We start from the raw sequence: 21,428 nt of genomic DNA on the forward strand, positions 1-21,428 counted from the left end.
CCCGTCAGCAATCCCAGAAAATTATGAAATTGAAAGCCTTGGCAACAATTCCGATAAGCGTTAGTCCTCATAAGTCTTTGAACTCTTCAAAAGGAGTAATAACTTGTGGGGAATTATTCAATGTCCCTGTCGAAATTATAACCAAAGAATTAAAATTCCAAGGGGTGACTCATGTACGCCAGATTACCATTCGGCGGGATGGACAACTCCTTAATACAAAGCACTATGTTCTTACGTTCAATAGTCCCCAATTACCTGAATCAATTAAAGCAGGATACATAAATTTGCCTGTACGACCATATATTCCTAACCCTCTACGCTGTTTCCAATGTCAGCGCTATGGTCATTCTAAAATGAACTGCCGCGGGACTCTGACTTGCGCCCGCTGTGCAGAAAAGGGTCATGATGGTCAGCAGTGTTCTGCACCTGAAAAGTGCATTAACTGCAATGGAGACCACACTGCTTATTCCCGACTTTGTCCGCGGTGGCAACTAGAGAAGAAAATAGTTGCAGTCAAATTTAAAGAGAACATCTCGTATCCTGAAGCGAGACGCAAGATTATAGCTCAAACTCCTACAGAAGGTTCAAGTTATGCATCAGCTGTTCAAAGGAATCCCCCAACTGTAGTTAATCAAAACGTTCAAATCGAAAAAACAAAACTTTCCATTCAAGCACAATCCTCGAATTCTGAATGTGACTTAAATGATATTCCTGAGCCATCTAACGCCCGTAGGCGTAAATCTAAATCTAAATCACAGACTTCTTTGGCACTTAGACTTTCAAAGCGAGGTCTAACAAAACATGATTTACCGATAAAATTAAAAAAATCTACAGTTAAAAACTCTGTCGCTCTAGGTTTAGCAAATAAGGGTGTTGTCCAACAGGACTTAACGTCAATTTTTGGGGCTCCCTTAAAAAGTCCTGAACTTATTTCCCTTCACCCATCGGAGGAAGAGGATGAGTTAAAAATGAGTTGCGATGCTCCGGCAACTCCAACAACTTCTATTTATCCCCTTACTAAAACATTATCTTAATGGGTACGTTCCTTTCATGGAATTGTCGCGGCCTTCGTTCTAAACTACAAGACATTAAAGATATCATCAACAAATTTCATCCAATTTGTATTGGACTCCAAGAAACCTTCTTGTCGTCCAACATTCCTCTCAAACTACGTGGTTACAACAGTGTTCGGAAGGATACAATCCATGGAACTGGTGGCGTTTGTGTCCTTACATCTAACTTATACCCGAGCACAGTTCTCGCTTTGCGCACTACATTGCAGGCTGTGGCTGTGCAGGTTCATGCTCGAAAATTAGTCACAGTTTGTAGCATTTATTTACCACCACACGATTTGATTAACCAACATGATCTTGATAATCTTATGGACCAGCTTCCCGCGCCTTTTCTGTTATTTGGCGATTTTAACGGCCACAGTATCTTGTGGGGCTCTGATAGTACAAATTCTCGCGGGCGACAGATCGAACGGTTCATATCTGATAACTGTCTCTGTCTCCTTAACAGTGACGAGAAAACCTACTTTCATGAGCCCACACGTACCTTCCACAGCTTAGACTTGGCCATATGCTCTCCTGATATCCTACCTTTGCTTAATTTTATAGTCGGAAGTGATCTCCATGATAGTGATCACTTCCCTTTAATAGTCTCCTATACTGAAACTGATTTCAAGCAATGTCCACCACGTTATGTCTTTCAGAGGGCTGATTGGGCTGCTTTCATGCAACAAGCAGTGATTTCTGAGAATATGGTCAGCATGGCCGACATTACACACGCAATACAAAGTGTCGTCGACTGTTTACTTAAAGCCGCCAATAATACCATACCTAAAAGTTCCCCACGTATGCGAAAATTTCGAAGACCGTGGTGGAACGAAGCCTGCCGCGATAGTTACAGGGAACAAAAGAAACGGTGGAACATTTTCCGCAGGTACCCTACATCGGAGAATCTTATTGCCTTCAAACGTGCTAGAGCGAATGCTCGTCGAATTCGTCGGCGTAGCCAGAGGGAGTCCTGGTGTCGCTTTATTTCCTCAATCACATCCTTTACTTCCAGCAAATTGTTATGGAAAAAAGTCAAAGCTGCTAATGGAGTATATAAAGATTTCTCCTTCCCAGTTTTGAATACTGGAAATGGGGTGATGTCTTCTCCATTAGACGTTGCCAATACTCTCGGAGAAGCCTTTGCAAAGGTTTCCGCAGCTGATAATTACATGCCTGCTTTTATAATGGCTAAGAATCGCGCGGAACGGAAGTCTTTGCGTTTCACTACCCGAAACTCCTACTCTTACAATTCAGAATTTAGGATGAATGAATTATTGACGGCCTTGTCTAAAGCACGTGATACCAGTCCTGGTCCTGATGGAATCACGTATAACATGCTTCGCCATTTGTCTACCACTTCTCTTTCCAACCTGTTATTTCTATTTAACCGTATTTGGAATGAACAGAAGTTCCCATCACAATGGCATGAAGCTATTGTGATTCCAATCCTGAAACCCGGCAAAGACGCCTCTAACCCTCTGCACTATAGGCCAATTGCTCTCACAAGTTGTCTATGTAAAACACTAGAGCGCATGGTTAATGCCCGTCTTGTGTTTGAGTTGGAGAGAAAAGCATGTATTCCGCCATTGCAGAATGGCTTCCGCAAGGGACGCTCGACATTGGATAATATCGTCCTTCTCGAGACCCAAATTCGAAACGCATTCGTCCGGCGGAATCATCTGGTCTCCATATTCTTCGACATAGAAAAGGCTTATGACCGTGCCTGGCGTTTTGGCATTCTTGATACTCTTTCAAATTTCGGATTTAAGGGAAATTTACCCGTGTTTTTAAAGAACTTTTTATCATTAAGAACATTTCGTGTACGCATTGGAAATTTTTATTCTGATCGTTTTATTCAAGCTGAGGGAGTTCCACAAGGAAGTATCCTCAGTGTGACGCTTTTCGTAACTCATTTTAGCCAGATTCTTAATGTGTTACCACCATCTGTTAAAGGCACATTATATGTGGATGATCTTCAGATCTCTTCCCAAGGGAGCGATATGCGCGTAATCGAACGCCAACTGCAGGTTGCGGTTAACAGGCTAGTAGACTGGTGTGATGGAAATGGGCATACGATTTCTCCCGAGAAAAGTCGATGTGTTCACTTTTGCAGGAAGCGTGGCATCCATTTGGATCCTTTAATCCATATCCGGAATGCTAACATTCCTGTAGTAAACGAAGTAAAATTTTTGGGAATAATATTTGACCGTAAGCTCACTTTCCTTCCGCATGTCTTACATCTGCGGAAGAAGTGTGACAGGTCTTTAAACATTCTCAAAGTACTTTCTAGTACATCTTGGGGTGCTGATAGCATTTCATTACTCCGCATTTATCAAGCAGTGACACTATCACGTATTGATTACGGATGCGTGGTGTATGGCTCTGCGCGATCTGCCATTTTACGTAGATTAGACACTACACACCATTCTGCTTTAAGAATTTGTTCGGGTGCATTTCGGACTTCGCCAGTGGAGAGCCTTTATGTAACCTGTCATCAGTTACCACTAAGTTTACGACGCCAAAAATTAGCTGCCCAGTACTATCTTCGAGCTGTGTCTATTCCGAAGCACCCCTTGTGTTCTATAGCTGTTCCAGCGAGTCTTCGGAGACTCTATACTGCTCGACCCTATAATATTCTACCATTCTGCGAAAGGGTTAAAATAATACTTCATGATTCGGAACTTCATGATGTAGCGATTCAGACTACAGATCTCTTTCCGTTTCCACCATGGGATATTCCTCAATTTCGTTTTCTAAATCCATTCTCAGATTTCGAGAAAACGACAACTGCTCCTGTAATTTTTCAGAAACTTTTTGATTCTCATCGTAGTCAATATTCGGACTATTTGAAAATTTTCACAGATGGGTCAAAGTCAGACGATCACGTTGGTTGTGGTATTGTTTCTGACACTAATATACTGAGCTACCGTCTCGATACAACATTCTCGGTCTTATCTGCCGAATTAGTGGCGATCCTTTTTGCCCTTCAGATGATTTCACTGTCTACTGAACGAAAATTTTGCATATATACAGACAGCTTGAGTTCCTTGGAAGCACTTTCCCACTTCTGTAGCCGAATTCATCCTGTTTCCCTGGAAATTTTGAGTCTGTTAAGGACTCTAAAAAACAGAGACTACGAGATATTGTTTTGTTGGGTTCCGAGTCATGTCGGAATTGGTGGAAATGAGATGGCAGATAATGCAGCAAAGAGAGCATCTTTACTGTTGAAACGAGATATACCAAGCAATGATGTAAAAAATTCTTTGGTGCGTCATTTATATACGCTGTGGCAGGAATCATGGAATCACCTTGTTAGAAATAAACTTCATTCAATAAAACCCACAATTTCATCCTGGCCTTGCCATCCAGTGCGTGAGTACGATGTTAAACTAACTAGACTCCGCATTGGCCATACCCGTTTAACTCATCGACACCTTTTATTCGGCGAAAGAACTCCTACTTGTCCAAATTGTCATGTAAATTTAACTATTGTTCATGTTTTGATCGAGTGTCCTAATTTTAGATGTCATCGGAAACAATTTTTTAACAGCTCATCGATAGAAATGCAAATTCTGGTGGGGGAACACCCCCATCAAAACATTTTTAAATTTTTAAAAGCTATTGGCGTGTACCATTTTATTTAATATTTTATCATCATGTAATTTAAACATCTTGTTCTCTTTTAAAAACCCCATGCCGACATTTTAATCAAAGTGCATTTTGACAATTATTTAATTTTACATACATAATTTTTTATATCTATTTTAACCATACGTTTGGCGCAGTATGGTCAGAATTGGCTCTTGCGCCATTAAAACCCACAAATCCACAAATCCACGAACAAACGATTTCTCCTAGATATTGCTAGATGCTTCCGGATAATATCAACGTGACTGTTAATAACAATTGAAAATCTATAATCCCGCAGAAAACGTATTCACGAAATCACGAAGATTACGTTTTTGCCCCTTTTCTCCCGCTACTATATAAGTATTCAATTCTTTAAAATAAAAGTTTTAGCTATTCATTTTTCCATACATTTTCTTTTGGTTCATTACCATCATGCATATACCTGTGAATATTAATATTATTGCTATGTTTTTAATGATGAGCTTAGAATTCATGCCGTACTTTAACTTTTGGAAGGAAGTATAGTATTTTTTAATTATATTTTTGAATTTTTATTGTTTTTTTCTTCTCAATATTCTTGGAAAGTTTCCTTTCTATGACTTAGCATTTGAAAGTTTTAAAGAACTATGTTAGCATCACTATTTGTTTTTAAATTAAATCCCTGCCCTTGTCATAAACCTATGATTTTTCAGTCACATTTACCTTACTCTTCCAAATTATATACTTCATAGCTTTATTATTTCCATTTGCTAAGTGTAATATGGCCAATTGTAAGTTAAGTGCCATAAAACTAAACACAAATAAATAGAATTAGGTTATGGTTGTAATGAAAAAGAAGTAATTATTGTAAATTTATGAAAGATCTCTTATGTTATTAAGTAGCATTTAACTATATAGTTAATGAAGAATTCTTCTTCACCATGAGATTTATTTAAAGAAGCAAAAAAACACTGTAAATAGTTTAAAACAAAGAGAACTGATTTTGAAACATATCCAACAATCATCTTTGAAAAATAAAATAATTTAGCTTGAATCTAGAAAGAATGATGTTAAAAAGTAATTATCGCCAGCAGTACACGAGTTTGAGTAGAAGATAAGTATTCCAATTTGAAATCTCCATGACACTGTGTGTGTGAGAGAGAGAGGGAAAATATACGTTCTATTCTTCTCATCTTCCCAGACAAGGAAAGAGTGAGCTTGATACGATAAAGATTATATTTTTCATTTCTAAGCTTTTCACAGATATTTCTCTCATCATAACTGCAGAACTTGTAAAGAGAGACGAAATTTAATTGTGTAATGCAGTAGCTGTTTCCATGAAATTCAACTGAAATAGGCATTGTGGGGAAAGAATCGCAAAGATACTCCATTAAAAATGTATTAAAAGACGGAAAATTCACTTTTCAGTTTCAAAATATACTCTTAGGTCTCAAGTTTGACGTAGAATTGTAGTTCCTTACTTATTAATGTTACGGTAATGTCTCATAGCTGTCTCGGAATCAATTTACATCCAGAGAGTAGAATAGTTTCGAGCAGTTCCTATCCAGAAAATAATGAAAAGAGTATCATATTTATTTAAATCATCCGTTCTAGTATGATAACGCTTACATAAAATTTGAATATAAATAAGCCGGTTCGTGTATCCTGAATTGTAATCCAACACAGATCTGAAATCGAAGATGAAACAAGAAAAGGAAACAAATGTTTGAAAGGATGTACAAAAGATCGTGTATTAGAAGTTATTTTTGAAATTTCCAAAGAAAAATGAAATTAATTTCATTATAATAATTTCATCTTTATTATATTTGTTAATTGTTAATTACTGCTACTTAAAAACATTTAAAACATTCAAAAAAAATTCCTACTATTCATTCTTTACAATTTACATCAAATACTTAGAATTTTACTACTATAGTATTTTTTGTATGTTTCAAATCGCTACTTGCTTTTTGAATTATTTAAGCGCTATACCCTAAGTAAATTAGATCCTAAAATAAGATGATGTATCAAAAATAATAACATTATAACTTATACCCAAATAACAGTCTTCATTTTCGAGTACGCAACAGAATAAATCATTTAAATGAAAAAGGATAATAAAAATTGTATTAAAGTGAGAGATTTTATTTCAAATAGAAGTAAAATAAATAATTTTAATTCTATTATAAATCTAAAGATGCAATCGACGAAGAAAGGAGAAACTTACAATCTTTAAATTTTGCTACCCCTCAGGGGCTCACCTTCTTTAGGTGAGTACGGGTGTCCCAATCCCGAGGTTCCCAGGGATCTTTACTCCATTTATGTTTACTCTCCCCTCCGCCTTCTGCTGTCTGCTTGATTCTTCCATCCCTCGACGGCAAGCGAGGGAGCTCTCCATGAGAAGCTGTCGCCGCTCTGTTTGCTTCTTGCTTCTCATGGACAGCCAAAAACCCCACGTGTTTGCCGTGCGTGGCGACCCATTTGACGGGTGGTACATTTTGGTCCCCGGTGTATCAATCGGCTTGTATCCCAGCCATTTGACTGGTCTGCTCAAGGGGATCAAGCGAAGGGGCCACCTTCTGGGGCTCTGCGTTAAGGGTGGTAGACGTTCCTGGAAGTGGCTCTCAGCGTATAGGTTCCGGCCAGCACCATGGTAAGCGCCGAGGCTGGGAATGTCTAGAGCCGGTGGCTGCCATCCCTTGTTGGGCTCCGTGGTGGGCGGTGCCGTCGGAACCCGAATTTTTTTCTGACTCTTATGGGTTTTTTTTCTTCCGACACTGAACCGTTTTCTGAAACTGCTCGTTTTGTTATTCTTTCCATTACTGATGGAAAAATATCTCAATTATCTCCTTTTGCCGTTGAAAAAGCTTTGAAAGGTATTGGCGGTAGTCCAAAATCAGTCAAGAAACTTCGGTCGGGCGACTTATTGATCGAAACAACTTCTGCTCTTCAAACCAAATCCTTTTTGCAAGCAAAATCATTTTTAAATCATCCAGTTTCTGTAACACTTCACCGAACACTTAATTTCTGCCGTGGTGTTATATCTGAAAAGGAACTCTTGAATTCTCCAGAAAGTGAAATTCTTGATGGCCTTGCCAGCCAAGGTGTAATTGCAGTGAAACGCATTTTTATGAAAAAAGGAAATACTCTGGTTGCCACTAATAGTATTATCTTAACTTTTAATACAACGAAATTACCATCCAGCATTAAAGCAGGCTACTTAAACTGTAAAGTACGCCCTTATATACCTAATCCTATCAGGTGCTATAATTGCCAACGTTTCGGTCATTCCAAGACAGCTTGTAGAGGGACACAGACCTGTTCTAGATGTGCAACTGCTGGCCATCAAGCCAATGAGTGCACTGCAGACCCACAATGTGTAAATTGTAAACAAGCACATCAATCTGACTCTCGAGACTGTCCACAATGGAAATTAGAAAAGAAAATCCAAGAACTTAAAATAAAGAAAAACATATCATACTTTGAAGCAAAAAAGCTGTTGACACCTGAACAAAGGCCACTTTCTTATAGCAATGCAGTGAAGTCAGTAACTTCCTCAAGTACACTGACTGATGAAAACATTACAAAAATAATTTGCCCCCCGTTATCTAAATTAAAACCGATAGCTAAGAATTTTCCACTCAATAATACTTCTGCATCCATTGAAACTGGGAAATCCAAACCAAACACCAAGCAGAAAGTTGAGACTAAGAAAGCAAACAAAAAATCTGACCAAATAAAACAAACTAAAGAAACAAAAGACAATAAACGAACTAAAATTTTAACAGAGCGTAGAGCCCAAATGAGGTCTTCACCAAAACATTCCTTAACACAGGAAGACTTCTTAAAAGAACAGAAAAAGATTAAAGACAAAGAATCGGACAGTGATCCTCTCTTCAGTGTTCACTTGTCTGACGAAGAAATGTCCTTTAGTGACTCGAACGAATCGGTCTCCTCTAAGAAATTATAAAGCAGTTTTTCTCCTTTCTTCCCCTCTTTAATGGCAGACTTTCTTTCTTGGAATTGTCGTGGGCTAAAAACTAAAATATCAGACTTAAAAGATCTCATCAATACCTATGCACCAGTATGTGTCGCTTTACAAGAGACCCATCTGAAACCGGGCGATAATATCCATGTTTCAAACTACACTGCTTATTACAAAAATCATATAAATGATAGAGCTACAGGTGGAGTTTCACTGCTTGTTGCAAGCGGCCACCCGTCCACTCCGTTGAATTTAAACACAAATTTACAGGCTATTGCTGTTCGAATACATATAAAATCCTTGATAACCATATGTAATTTATATTTACCTCCCAATGAACACATCAATCAAACAGATTTAAATTGTTTAATTCAACAACTTCCTACTCCGTTTCTTATCATCGGAGATTTTAATGGCCATAGCCTCATTTGGGGAAATTCTGACACCAATGCAAGGGGTTTACAGATTGAAAAACTTTTACAGGATCACAATCTATGCCTTCTAAATACAGACGAACTAACGTATTTCCACCAGCCTACAAAATCCTTCCATGCAATCGACCTTGCCATTTGTTCTCCATCAATCTTACCGTTTCTTAATCTGACTGTAGACAAGTATCTCCACAACAGTGACCATTTTCCTCTGATTATAACTGATAATAGGCATAACCATCATAATTATTATCAACCATCTAGATATATATTCACAGCAGCTGACTGGAATACATTCTCAGTTCTTTCAAAAATAAGTAAAATTATGGTAAAGAATTATTCTATTGATCAAGCATTAGACTTAATTACCCAAACTATAATCCATGCTGCGAATGCGTCCATCCCGCAGACTAAATGCACTCGGAGGAAGCAAAGTAAACCATGGTGGAATAGTGACTGTCAACAAGCCCGTAAGAAACAGAGGAAAGCATGGAACAACTTTCGAAGATACCCCACAACCGAAAACTTAATTGTATACAAAAGAGCCAAAGCAGAGTCACGACGTATTCAACGATATAGTCGTAGAATGTCGTGGCAAAAATTTGTTTCAACATTAAAAGTTCCTATTTCAAGCCGAGAACTTTGGCAAAAAGTTAAAAAAGCTACAGGCACTCCTTTTTCTAATACTGTATCAATATTAAATGTTAATAATCAGACTATTTCAAATTTAAAAGACATAGCCAATACAATAGCTTCTACTTTAGCAAGTGTATCCTCCAGTGAAAATTATAATCCACAATTTTTAAATTTCAAAAGACTTTCTGAGAACAAAAAATTGAATTTTGAGTCACAATCTGATTTGCCTTACAATAGTAATTTTACATTTCAAGAACTTCAGTTTGCTTTATCAAATGTTCATAAATCTTCTCCTGGTCCAGATAACATCAGCTATGCAATGATCCAGCATTTAACTTACGAATCGCAGAAAAACTTGTTGTATCTCTTTAATCGAATTTGGAAGGAACAATATTTTCCGTCTTCTTGGCAACAGGCAATAATTATTCCTCTCTTAAAGCCCAATAAAGATCCCACGAATCCTTTGAATTATCGCCCAATAGCTTTAACAAACTGTCTGTGCAAACTCTTAGAAAAAATGATTAACCGACGACTTATATACTTTTTGGAAACAAACAAAATTCTTAGTCAGTTCCAAAGTGGCTTTAGAAAGGGAAGATCAACCTTAGACAACATTTTAAGTTTAGAAAACGATATTCGATCTGCTTTTTTACAGAGAAAACACTTGGCGGCCATCTTTTTTGATATCGAAAAAGCCTACGATCGCACATGGAGATATGGCATCCTGAAAGATCTATACGACTTTAATTTACGAGGAAACCTTCCAATTTTTATTCAAAATTTTTTACGATTGAGACAGTTTAAAGTTAAACTAGGACATGAATTTTCTGATATTTTTACCCAAGAAGAGGGTGTCCCACAGGGCAGTGTTTTAAGTGTCACACTTTTCATTATAAAGATTAATAGCATTTTAAACCAGCTTCCACCATGCGTCAAAGGATACCTTTATGTAGATGACCTATACATTTCTTGTATGGGAAATCATATGTGTTTTATAGAGAGACAACTGCAAACGGCTGTGAACAAAATTAAACAATGGTCAGATCTAAATGGTTTCACTTTCTCAACGGCAAAAACAGCGGGAGTGCATTTTTGTAGGAAGAGAAATCTTCATCCAGACCCTGAAATTATTCTATATGGTCAAAAAATTCCTTTTCTAAATGAAATTCGTTTCTTAGGAATCATTTTCGACAAAAAGCTAACGTTTCAATCCCACCTAACTTTTTTAAGAAAAAAATGTGAGAGATCTTTAAATATCTTGAGAGTTCTTTCTAATACATCTTGGGGAGCTGACAGAACTTCACTGCTGAGGATTTATAGAGCTACCATCCTTTCGAAAATAGATTATGGATGCGAAATTTATTACTCAGCTAGGAAAAGCATACTGAAAAAAATTGACCCTATTCACCATGCAGCTCTTAGAATATGTTCTGGAGCTTTCCGCACCTCTCCAGTTAAAAGCTTATATGTTGAGTGTTACGAACCAGATTTACACCTTAGAAGACAAATGCTTTCTTTACATTATTATTTTAGAATTCAATCTCATCCTTGCCATCCATATTACGATTTTAAACTTCGACCTTTTCTCCTTCGTTTGCAAGAAGCTAGAAAGAATTTTGAACCTATATTTTTAACCAGGGTACGCATTATTTTATCAGAACTGAATATGAACCATCTAGAATTATCACCACAACCTTTTAACAGTATCCCCCCATGGAGAATCCATACCTTTTATTTTCTTAATCCTTTTGAAAACTTTAACAAATCGGACACAACAGATATTGTTTATCAAAAATTATTCCTCGAACACAGGTCTCATTATCAGTCTTTCGTTCCTGTTTACACTGACGGATCTAAGACATCCACCCATGCCTCATTTGCTGTTATATTTCCAGATAAAAAGTCATGTTTTCAACTTCCTTCATGTTGTTCCATTTTTACTGCTGAGACCACTGCAGTTTTGCATGCTTTATTAGAAATTTTAAATAGACGTAGTGGAAGCTATATTATTTACATTGATTCCTTAAGTGTTTTACAATCTTTAAAATCACTCCAAAATCATGCTCATCCAAATATTTTAAAGATTTTAGACCTATTTTATAAGATTATCTCTCATGGTTTTACAGTCCTATTCTGTTGGATACCATCCCATGTGGGAATTTGTGGGAATGAGCAGGCTGATAAGAGTGCCAAATCGGCAACTCATTTTTTAGAAACACCCATACCTGCATGCGATTTGAAGAAACAGGCAAAAATCTGTCTTTACAAAAATTGGCAAATTCAGTGGGATTCGGAAACTCTAAACAAACTTCATACTTGCAAGCCTACCATAGAAAACTGGCCTTCTTTGAATGATCGAAAACATGACACAGTTTTAACTCGTCTGAGAATCGGTCACACTAGATTCACACATAGACATCTATTATTAAAGGATCAATTGCCAACATGCCCACATTGTGACTGTGGAATAACAGTTTATCATATCCTTGTTGAATGCCCTTATTTTAATGCTCAACGCTTATTTTACTTCAAAACAACTACAGTGACTTTGCCCTTGTTGCTTTCTAGGGATCCACATGAGAACCTTTTTGTCTTTTTAAAATCTATAGGTTTTTATTCCTTAATTTGAACTTACCATTATGGCTTCGTTTTGAGTTTTTGTAATTTATCATCATTTTACCAATGTTCTTTATATCACTTTTATAAAAACTGTTTTTATTAAACTTTGAATTAGAAATAATCTTGTTTGGCGCAGTATAACCTACATATTGGTTCTTGTGCCATAAAACCTCAAATCAAATCAAATCAAATTAAATTTTGCTAATACTATTAATAAAGGAAAAAAATGAAAATACAATATTTTGCCTAAGGACATTTTATTTAACTTGCAATCAGCTGGCCAATTCTTTATTAATCGAACTATATATGCAGATAAAAGAGAATATTTCGAGTAATTAGGTCCGCGGGTTTTTCTTTTTCTCATATCTTCCAAGAACATCAATCAATAAAACATCGCTATTCCCCTTTAAGGAGATATCACACCTGGATCTATTTTCCATCTCGGAATCTATTTAATTGCATTAACGCGGTTTCTGAGAGGAAAAAAAATGTTTTGATAACTGTAATATCTATATTTTACTCCCTTTCTTATATATGTACTAGCATTGATCCTTGTTCTGTAGTGTATCTCTTTTGGAGATTAAGTAGTCATCAGAACACACACACACACAGAAAAAATGGAATAAAAAAATAATAAGTTTATATTATCATTCTTTATTTTTTATTTTTGTAAAATTGTCCGCCACATTTTTTCACTCTCAAATAACTGGATCTTGATTAATTTTCGTTAGAGCGTAAAAGTGGACGAGTGATGACTCTTCATATTCTCTAAGAATCGAAAAAAAAAAAAAAAAAGAAAGAAAACTAAAAGGCTTTTAATATCAATTTAAAACTTATCAATTACTTTTTAAAGAGTTTTTTATTGATTCTTACAATGACGTTTCGAAAATAGGAAAACATTTTGTTTATGTGGCATATTTAATGAAAAAATGGCAACGATAAAGGAAGCATTTCTGACATTTTTTTTTGATAAACTCTATCATGAATTTAATATTTACTCTCCTTTCGAGATGTAGCCACATATACTTTAGCAGACTCTAGAAGAACATTGAAGGTATTGCTGATCACATGTCCTATGAGTGGGATTGATGAAGAGCACTTGATACAGGGTAATTGACCGCCGAATCCTACTTGTTATTCGATATGACCTGTCATTCAAATACATCAAGTGCCTTTGAGTTAAGGCGGGTAAATTTTGCTCCAATATCATATTTGTTTAGTATCATTAAATATTATTTAAAGCAAATATTTCGAGAATACATGTTAATATTTCATTATTGTAAATCATGCAAAAAAAAAATCAAAGCATTACATTTTTATTCAATCTGTTGTTTTAGTTTATTCAATAAATTGAAAAATAAACTGCAATTAAGAGACCCTTTTGCTTTAACAAATGAAATCCTTTAAATTAGTATAAGAGTTACAGTGTAAATATCTCAGATGCACTTAAATAACATATGAAATTATTTCAAAGCAGCACCGAATTTAAAAGAATAAAACTTATTAATAAATGAAAATTAAAAAAAAATGTGAGTCAATAAATTATTTGATGGTAACTAAATGAAAGAAAAGATGTTAAATGTCCATTCCCAACACACGAGTGTTGGGAATGGGATTCAAATCATGAATTATAATGAACTTAAAATAATTTGTGGAAAAAAAATTCATGTCTTTCCTTCAGTTTTTGTGCATGCTTTTTCAAACAAAATATTGTTGTTCGGAACATAATAAAATTTTACAAGACGTTTATTTAACAACGGAGAAAAATATCAAGAAATCTATCTGAATTCCAACTATGAAATAATTTAAATATCTTTGCTTAGCTTTTATCACTAATACTTAAATCTAAAAATGGATATCTTAATGGAATCCAAATTTAAATAATGTGTTTCTTTTGAGATTCATTATTTATTGGAATCATCAATGTAACATATAGTCTAAATGCGCATCAATAAAAATATAATCTTATCAAATGCCTTTAGTGAAGTTGATATTTAATACATATGAATTACCATGCGAATATCAAATATTATTAGAGTATGCATTTTGGGAGTCACGTTAAAGTCTACTTCAATAATATTTCCAGTTCTTTATCCTTGAACTATTTTAATACATATATCACTTTGTTCCACGCGCTTTAATCGCTTTTAGTTTTTAAGTTTTTATCAAAAACTTGATAACTAAGGGTGAAGGCCATTGAAGCTCGTTAAAGAAGGCCGAATGTATTGTTTTAGACGTTTTTCTCCATCTGAGGAAATATTGATCTTACGAACATTTGATACTTTTATTTCTTTTCGTATCGAAATGTGCAAGCCTTTATTTAACAATAATATAATTGAAATGAGAAATATTCTCTTATCTTTCTCACTCACTCTTTCTTCTCCTAAGTTTTCAATGAGACTTTACTATCATAGTCAAAGATTCAAATATGTCTTCTTCTTCTAGATTTCACTTTCGAAAGATGACCAAAATCGTCTCTCTAAAAATGAAACTATAAAGTAATAGAAATTTTCGAATACCGGACACATTTCTCTAGAGAAGCATTTCTCCACTGTTTTTGAGCACATACCCTGTGATCCAGTTTGCAAAAAATAGAAGATTATACGCAAGAAAAAGCAGGAAACAGTTTTCTTAAATAATCGTCCATTTATTAACATTGAACTACTGTTTATTTTTATATCATTTCTAATAAGCAATTCCATATCATGGTTACGAATATTTCTTAAAGACAGTAAAAATTATTTTCCTTTAAATTGCTAATTTCACAAGAAACTCGCTCTGTTTCCACATGATCGTTAAAATAAATTTGCTCTCTACGTGAACATATACTTTTCTTGATTAACCAAGCATGCAAGAAATCTTTTCAGCATAACTTTCAAGATAGCGAGAATGCGCTGCCATTTTGGGTTAGGAAGGGAAAATAATCCCAATAGATATATTATATATAACAACAGTTATGCAAATATATTTCTGTTTAATTCTCATTAAAAATAAAACATCACCAAATTGTGCATTTTACCACATAGAAGAAGTGCTGATACGTAAAATTTTCGCTTAATGTTCAGCGGTACCCTCATACGAGTTTTAAATAATGAATCACTCTATTTGCCATCTCACTCAAATGAAAGGTGCATTCATAACCACATAAGTTTTATTTAGTAGTGCATCCATATGCATAAGTTGAGGATAAAATCGGTTTGTTTGATTTAGGAAGAAAAAAAAAAATAAACAACTTATTGTAACTTAAATAAATTAATAACTTATCTTAACTTATTATATTAAAAAATAAATAACTTAAATAAGGCCTGTTTAAAGAAAACGAAAAGATGCCTATACTACAGTACTTAATAAAATAAAGGGAGAACCTTTATGCAGCAAAAGGAGAATATAGTTCCTATATAGAGAAGTGAACAATGTAGCAGAACTTCTGTTAATATTTTGTGTGTTGCATACTGAAAGATAGTTTGTACGATGCCAGAGAATACTTAAATTAAATTACCTAACTGCTTTTGCAGTATTTATTCCCTCTTGAATCACAGTCATAAAGTGAAGTAAAGTTGTCTAAATGAACAATCTTAGTAGATGATATACCAGAACGCGTTACCCGATATTGTCTCATATATGCTTACATGAACATTCGTTGTAACTGCTAAGTGAAAATGGACCATAATTCCACAAAAATCCGAGTTTATTCAACTCTTAGCATTCGAGCATGTTATCGCAAAATAATTTTCTGGTAAGTATAGAAGTTCAGGATATCATACATATTCCGAAGGCCATATATGTTCAGTATTGGATATGAAGATGGGTTTTGCAGAATTTCCCTGTGATAATATTAGTTCGGTTACACCTTAATGATGATACTGAATAACTTTTTCTTTGTTTTAAGAAGTTTTAGATACTTCCTCTCTAAGAATATATGACGTAAGGTTATATTACAGGTAAACTTGAATTCACTAGAATTATCGTTCTAGTATCCACTTGCTAAATTTTTATACCATGCTAAATGATCCTTGATTTCTGCCGGTTAGCCTGGTAGCCAATACAAGTTTTTAAAACAGTTTACAGATTGTATTCTCCTGACATTCTGTATGCAATAGTGATAACAATTGTGAGACTCCACACATCTATTCTCAATGACGAAGGCTGAAATATTGGCAAGAGTGCAAAAATCACATAGTATCTGAGGTGAGGAAGCCAAGAAATAATACACTTTCTTAATTTCATTAAAATAATTTTCGTTCTAAAAGCCTGTTTATTGGAGAAACTTAACAATAATGATGATATATAATTAGAAGAAATATATGACGATAAATTGATTTAAATTTCAGCTGTGGGATTTTTCAAACAGTTTTCAATATTTCAGTTACAACAAAAGGAAATTTATTCACGTGGATACGAATAAAAGTTGCATGGTAAGCTGCAACTCCTTGCATTTTTCTTTTAATAGTTAGGGTCAAATACTTACCATCTTATGAGTCCATACCCAATGACGGTTATCCTGAAGAGCCTTCATGGGTACCGATTTTCGATAAACGGTTTCCAAAGCCCAAAAAAACCCCTTTGAGCTTGCAATAATAATTTTGAATAATCATTCCTTAGCATCAAATATATAAACGTTACATCAAATTGAAAATGAATGATAAGGAACCATTTTTTTTTTTTTTTACAGAAAAGAACCATTTTAAAAGGCAAAAGCAGCAGATTGATCATTAAAAAAGAGAATAATATCTGTCAAAACTTGTTACCCTTTGATTTATATTTTAATATATGACTCACACGCTATATTTTATTCATCCTCAATGTCATATCAGTATAGTCCATATTATTAACATTTCAATGAAGTTTTGAAGTTCGTACAGACTTTGCATTTGAAGTCATTGCCTTTAATATCCTGCAATAATCCACTTCTCTTATGTATTATCCACTCTTACATCCAGCAACATGTACTATGTTTGACAGAAAGATGCATTTCACTCATTCACAGAGTAGACGATTCTGTCAGTGTCATCTGGATAAAATCATGCTACTTGGATAACCTTCAAAATATTTTAAAACATTATTTAAGTTATTTCGAGTCAAACAGGCGGCTATATCATTACCATATATTTAACAATCATCATCAGTTTGTTTCTGGGCCTAAATTGGAAATAAACAATAAAAAGCCCAACTTGCTCATATCAGCCATTAGGAGTAGATGAGAGATTCAAGAACTTACACAATCAGATCTGGAGAAAATTGTTTCATCTTAACCCATTTATATAAAATCCCTCACATTTGTGAGCCCTTGACGTTAATAAAATGTGCAAATTTGAAGATATTTTGAGAAGACTTCTGTGTATTTTAGGTTGAGAGGATAAATTATGCAATATTCGTTATACGTTATAATTGTTGATCATTTTTCAAATAAGTAAACATTCATTTTTATTGAAATTAAATATTTAGAAACTGTTATTTAGTTTTCCTAAAATAAAATATTCCTATTCCAAAATTATACCAAACTTTTGGCACTTCAAATATTTTCTCCAACTGTTTAAATCCTCTAAAGAATGTAAAGAACGTCTTCATTTTAAATTCTTCGTCGCCTCCACACTCGTTTTCTTTTGAGTACTTATTACAATTTGACACTGAAGTATTATTACATTTGAGCTATAGATGACTCAGGAAACTCCGGTTGAAATAAAATTACTATCCATAATGAATGATTTACATCACAGGAGCGGACCGCCCATGATATTAACAATTCTGTGTTTCCGGACTTCAATCTTGAAGGGAAGGAACAGATTACGTAACAGCAGCAGAAATTATTCCTCGCCTCTCTAGCATTAGCATTGACGAATGGAGATCAGACGTTCACGTTTTCTTGAAGGAATTTTATTTTTCAGATACTAAATCCAAAGAATGGTAAGGCGAAGGCGAATAGATATTACTTATTAATATCTATTACTTTAAAAATAGTTATACAGTTTTGAATGTTTCTGTAGATAAATAGATTTACTAACGTGTCTTATATTTAAAAAATAATGTCTAGCTGAAGTGAAAAAAAAAAAATGCTACATACAATTATGCTGAATCAAATAAGAAATTTAGTTTAATTATATATTTATGTCCTTTTTTAAAGCAACGATAGGATTATTTTCGGACAGTCCTTGTCATTTTAAACCGCGGTCAGATGACGAAGACGACAGCTGAGCTGGCACACCCTCTCCAAACATCCACACCACACTTGCGGGAGGACGTTTTGACGCGGCGGTTCAAATTAGAGAAGGATTCAGGATGAAACCTTTTTTCATTAGATACAACAACAAGTCCCTTGATAGCAGTTCCTTACGTACAGTTTGCAAATCAAATATTCGAGCTACATACATTTATATAGACACTGGCTGAGAAATTAAACATAAGCAATAAAAACAACCAAAAGCCTTTGATTAGACTAGAACCGGCGACATGGCAGCCCGCAGATAAAGATGTATCCTCTAGACTAATGCAGCACGCCGCATATGTCTCCTACAAATGTTATAGTATTTCAAAACCGATTTATTAATTAGCATAACAGTAAAGTTATGCTAATTAATAAATCGGTTTTGTTTTTAAATTTTCTCTACAAACATTATAGATTCTTTACTGGAGAGATGTTTACCTGTGAAAGCATTTTTCGAAAAAAAAAATTATACTGGTACACCTCAAATGATGACAATTACCAAAGATTTTGTGCATTTGAATTAAATGAGAAAAATGAAATATGTTGAAATAGCGCTTTAATTGTTACAACTTTAATCATATCTCGGGCTTGAAACAACTGATAAGATTTGATAATATAGTCCTGATTCTAAAATCGTCAAAATCGCTGAATATTTTATTAATGAATAATTAAGATAATAAAAAAAAACAATAATTTGAAAGAAGAAATCGCAAACTACTAAAAATATAAGTGTCTTTCCAAACATTATTACGACTCAACCTGGCCGTTTCTACTGTGGAAGAAGCCCCTTAGGGGCTCACCTACTACAGGTGAGTACGGGTGTCCCAATCCCGAGGTACCCAGGGATCTTTACTCCCTTTAGGTTTACTCTCCTCTGCGCCTTCTGCTGTCTTCTTTTTTTCTTTCCCTCGAGGGTAGGCGAGGGAGCTCTCCATGAGAAGCTGTCGCCGCTCTGTTTGCTTCCTGCTTCTCATGGACAGCAAATACCCCCCCGTGTTTGCCGTGCGTGGCAACCCATTAGACGGGTGGTGCACTGTGGTCCCCAGTGTATCAATCGGCTGGTACCTAGCCACCGGAGTGGGTAGTCTGCTAGGGATCAAGCGAAGGGGTTACTCCTTGGGCTTGGCGTTAAGGGTGGTCACTGTCCCCGGGGGTAACTCCCAGCGTATAGGTACCAGTTAGCATTATGGTAAGTGCTGAGGCTAGGAACATCTAGAGCCAGTTACTACCATCCCTTGTAGGGCTCCGTGGTGGGCGATGCCGCTGGGCCTGAATCCCCATCAATATCGTATGGGCCGTAAAAACTTTGCTCCCTTCAGTGGGCAACAAAAGAATCAAACTTCCTTAATACATTTTGACAAATTTTTCATCATAAAGCGCATGTCTACAAACAATGAAACCTTCCATAATGTTTCACCTTTTATTGTTGAAAAGGCCATCACTGGAACACTTGGTACTGTATCATCGACCCGGAAACTACGATCTGGTGATTTGCTTGTGGAAGTGAGTTCCCGAAAGCAATCACAACAAATACTGAAACTGAAAACATTGGGAACAATATCTGTAAGCGTAAGTGCTCACGCTACATTAAATTCTTCAAAAGGTGTAATAACGTGTGGCGAGTTGTTTAATGATTCCATTGAAAAAATTACTGCAGAACTGAAACCTGAAGGAGTAACTCATGTACGCCGTATAACTATCCGACGGGATGGACAACTCCTTCCTACTAAGCACTTCATTCTCACGTTTAACAATCCTAAATTACCTGAATCTGTGAAAGTCGGCTATATGAAATTGCCTGTTAGGACATATATTCCAAACCCACTTCGATGTTTCCAATGCCAACGCTTTGGGCATTCTAAAGCCAGCTGCCGCGGGACTCTCACCTGTGCCCGCTGTGGAGAAAAAGGCCATGACAACCAACAGTGTTCTGCAGCGGAAAAGTGCGTGAACTGTGATGGTAACCACAGTTCCTTTTCTCGATCTTGCCCCCGTTGGACATTGGAAAAACAGATTGTATCGGTTAAATTCAAGGAAGATATTCCATATCCTGAGGCCAGGCGAAAAGTACTTGCTCAGACGCCAACACCAGGCGTGACTTACGCATCTGTTACCAAAAAACAATTTTGTGCAAATTGCTCCTGTGCAAATTGTGTGCAGAATATGCCCAGAACTAAACCTCTACCAAAAGTATCTGATACAGATTCTGAAATTTCTATAACCAGTGCTTCTGAACCCAGTAAACCGGAAAAGCATCAACGCAAAGTAAAACCGAACAAAGCATTGAAGCTTAAGATTTCGAAACGCGGCATCCCTCAAAATAATCTTCATCAAAAAATGAAAAAGTCAACTTTGATGGATGGATAGTGGGATTTAGTGGCGCAAGAGCCAAATTTGACAATACTGCGCCAGTCGTATGGTTAAAATATATAAGGTGGTTTTTATGCAAGGTTCTGTAGAATTAAAAACTGATTAAAAAATTGCAAGGTCATATCTACAAACATTGTACAAATTGGTAACAAATTAAAATGTCAAATAAAATTGTAAAAGCCAATTTCTTTTAAAAATTTAAAAAGGTTTTTGTGGGGACGTTCCCCCACGAGCATTTGCATGTCCACTGTTGAAGTACAGAAAAAACGTAAACGATGATGATTAAAATTAGGACACTCTATTAAAAGATGAAGAACGGTTAAAATCACTTGGCATCTAGAGCAGAAAGGAGCTCGATCGCCGAATAAAAGGTGTTTATGTGTATAACGAGTATGACCAATGCGGAGTCTAGACAATTTGACGTCTAGCTCTCGCACTGGTAAACAAGGCCAGGATGAAATGATAGGTTTTATGACATAAAGTTTGTTATTGATATGATTATTCCATGATTCCTGCCA

At 35.5% G+C, this 21,428-nt stretch overlaps 2 protein-coding genes across 2 annotated transcripts; both read left to right on the plus strand.

Annotated features, from left to right (window-relative positions):
- Positions 1–1,033: 1,033 nt before the first annotated feature.
- LOC129969057 (uncharacterized) lies at positions 1,034–16,916 on the plus strand. Its single transcript, XM_056083465.1, has 3 exons — positions 1,034–2,385; positions 2,977–3,266; positions 16,789–16,916. The coding sequence occupies exons 1-3, from the start codon at positions 1,034–1,036 to the stop codon at positions 16,914–16,916; spliced, it is 1,770 nt and encodes a 589-aa protein (XP_055939440.1).
- Positions 16,917–19,920: 3,004 nt separating this feature from the next.
- On the plus strand, positions 19,921–20,907 carry LOC129969059 (uncharacterized). Its single transcript, XM_056083467.1, has one exon. The coding sequence runs from the start codon at positions 19,921–19,923 to the stop codon at positions 20,905–20,907; it is 987 nt and encodes a 328-aa protein (XP_055939442.1).
- Positions 20,908–21,428: the final 521 nt, after the last annotated feature.

This window comes from Argiope bruennichi, chromosome 5 (genome assembly GCF_947563725.1).
Source record: "Argiope bruennichi chromosome 5, qqArgBrue1.1, whole genome shotgun sequence".
Lineage (NCBI taxonomy): Eukaryota > Metazoa > Arthropoda > Arachnida > Araneae > Araneidae > Argiope > Argiope bruennichi.

Coding starts and splice junctions, on each gene's coding strand:
- LOC129969059 (XM_056083467.1), top strand. CDS start 19,921: ATGTCTACAAACAATGAAACCTTCCATAATGTTTCACCTTTTATTGTT.
- LOC129969057 (XM_056083465.1), top strand. CDS start 1,034: ATGGGTACGTTCCTTTCATGGAATTGTCGCGGCCTTCGTTCTAAACTA. Junction 2,386..2,976: donor CCTGGTCCTGATGGAATCAC/GTATAACATGCT, acceptor AACTCATTTTAG/CCAGATTCTTAATGTGTTAC. Junction 3,267..16,788: donor TTTGGGAATAATATTTGACC/GTAAGCTCACTT, acceptor TTCTTTTAATAG/TTAGGGTCAAATACTTACCA.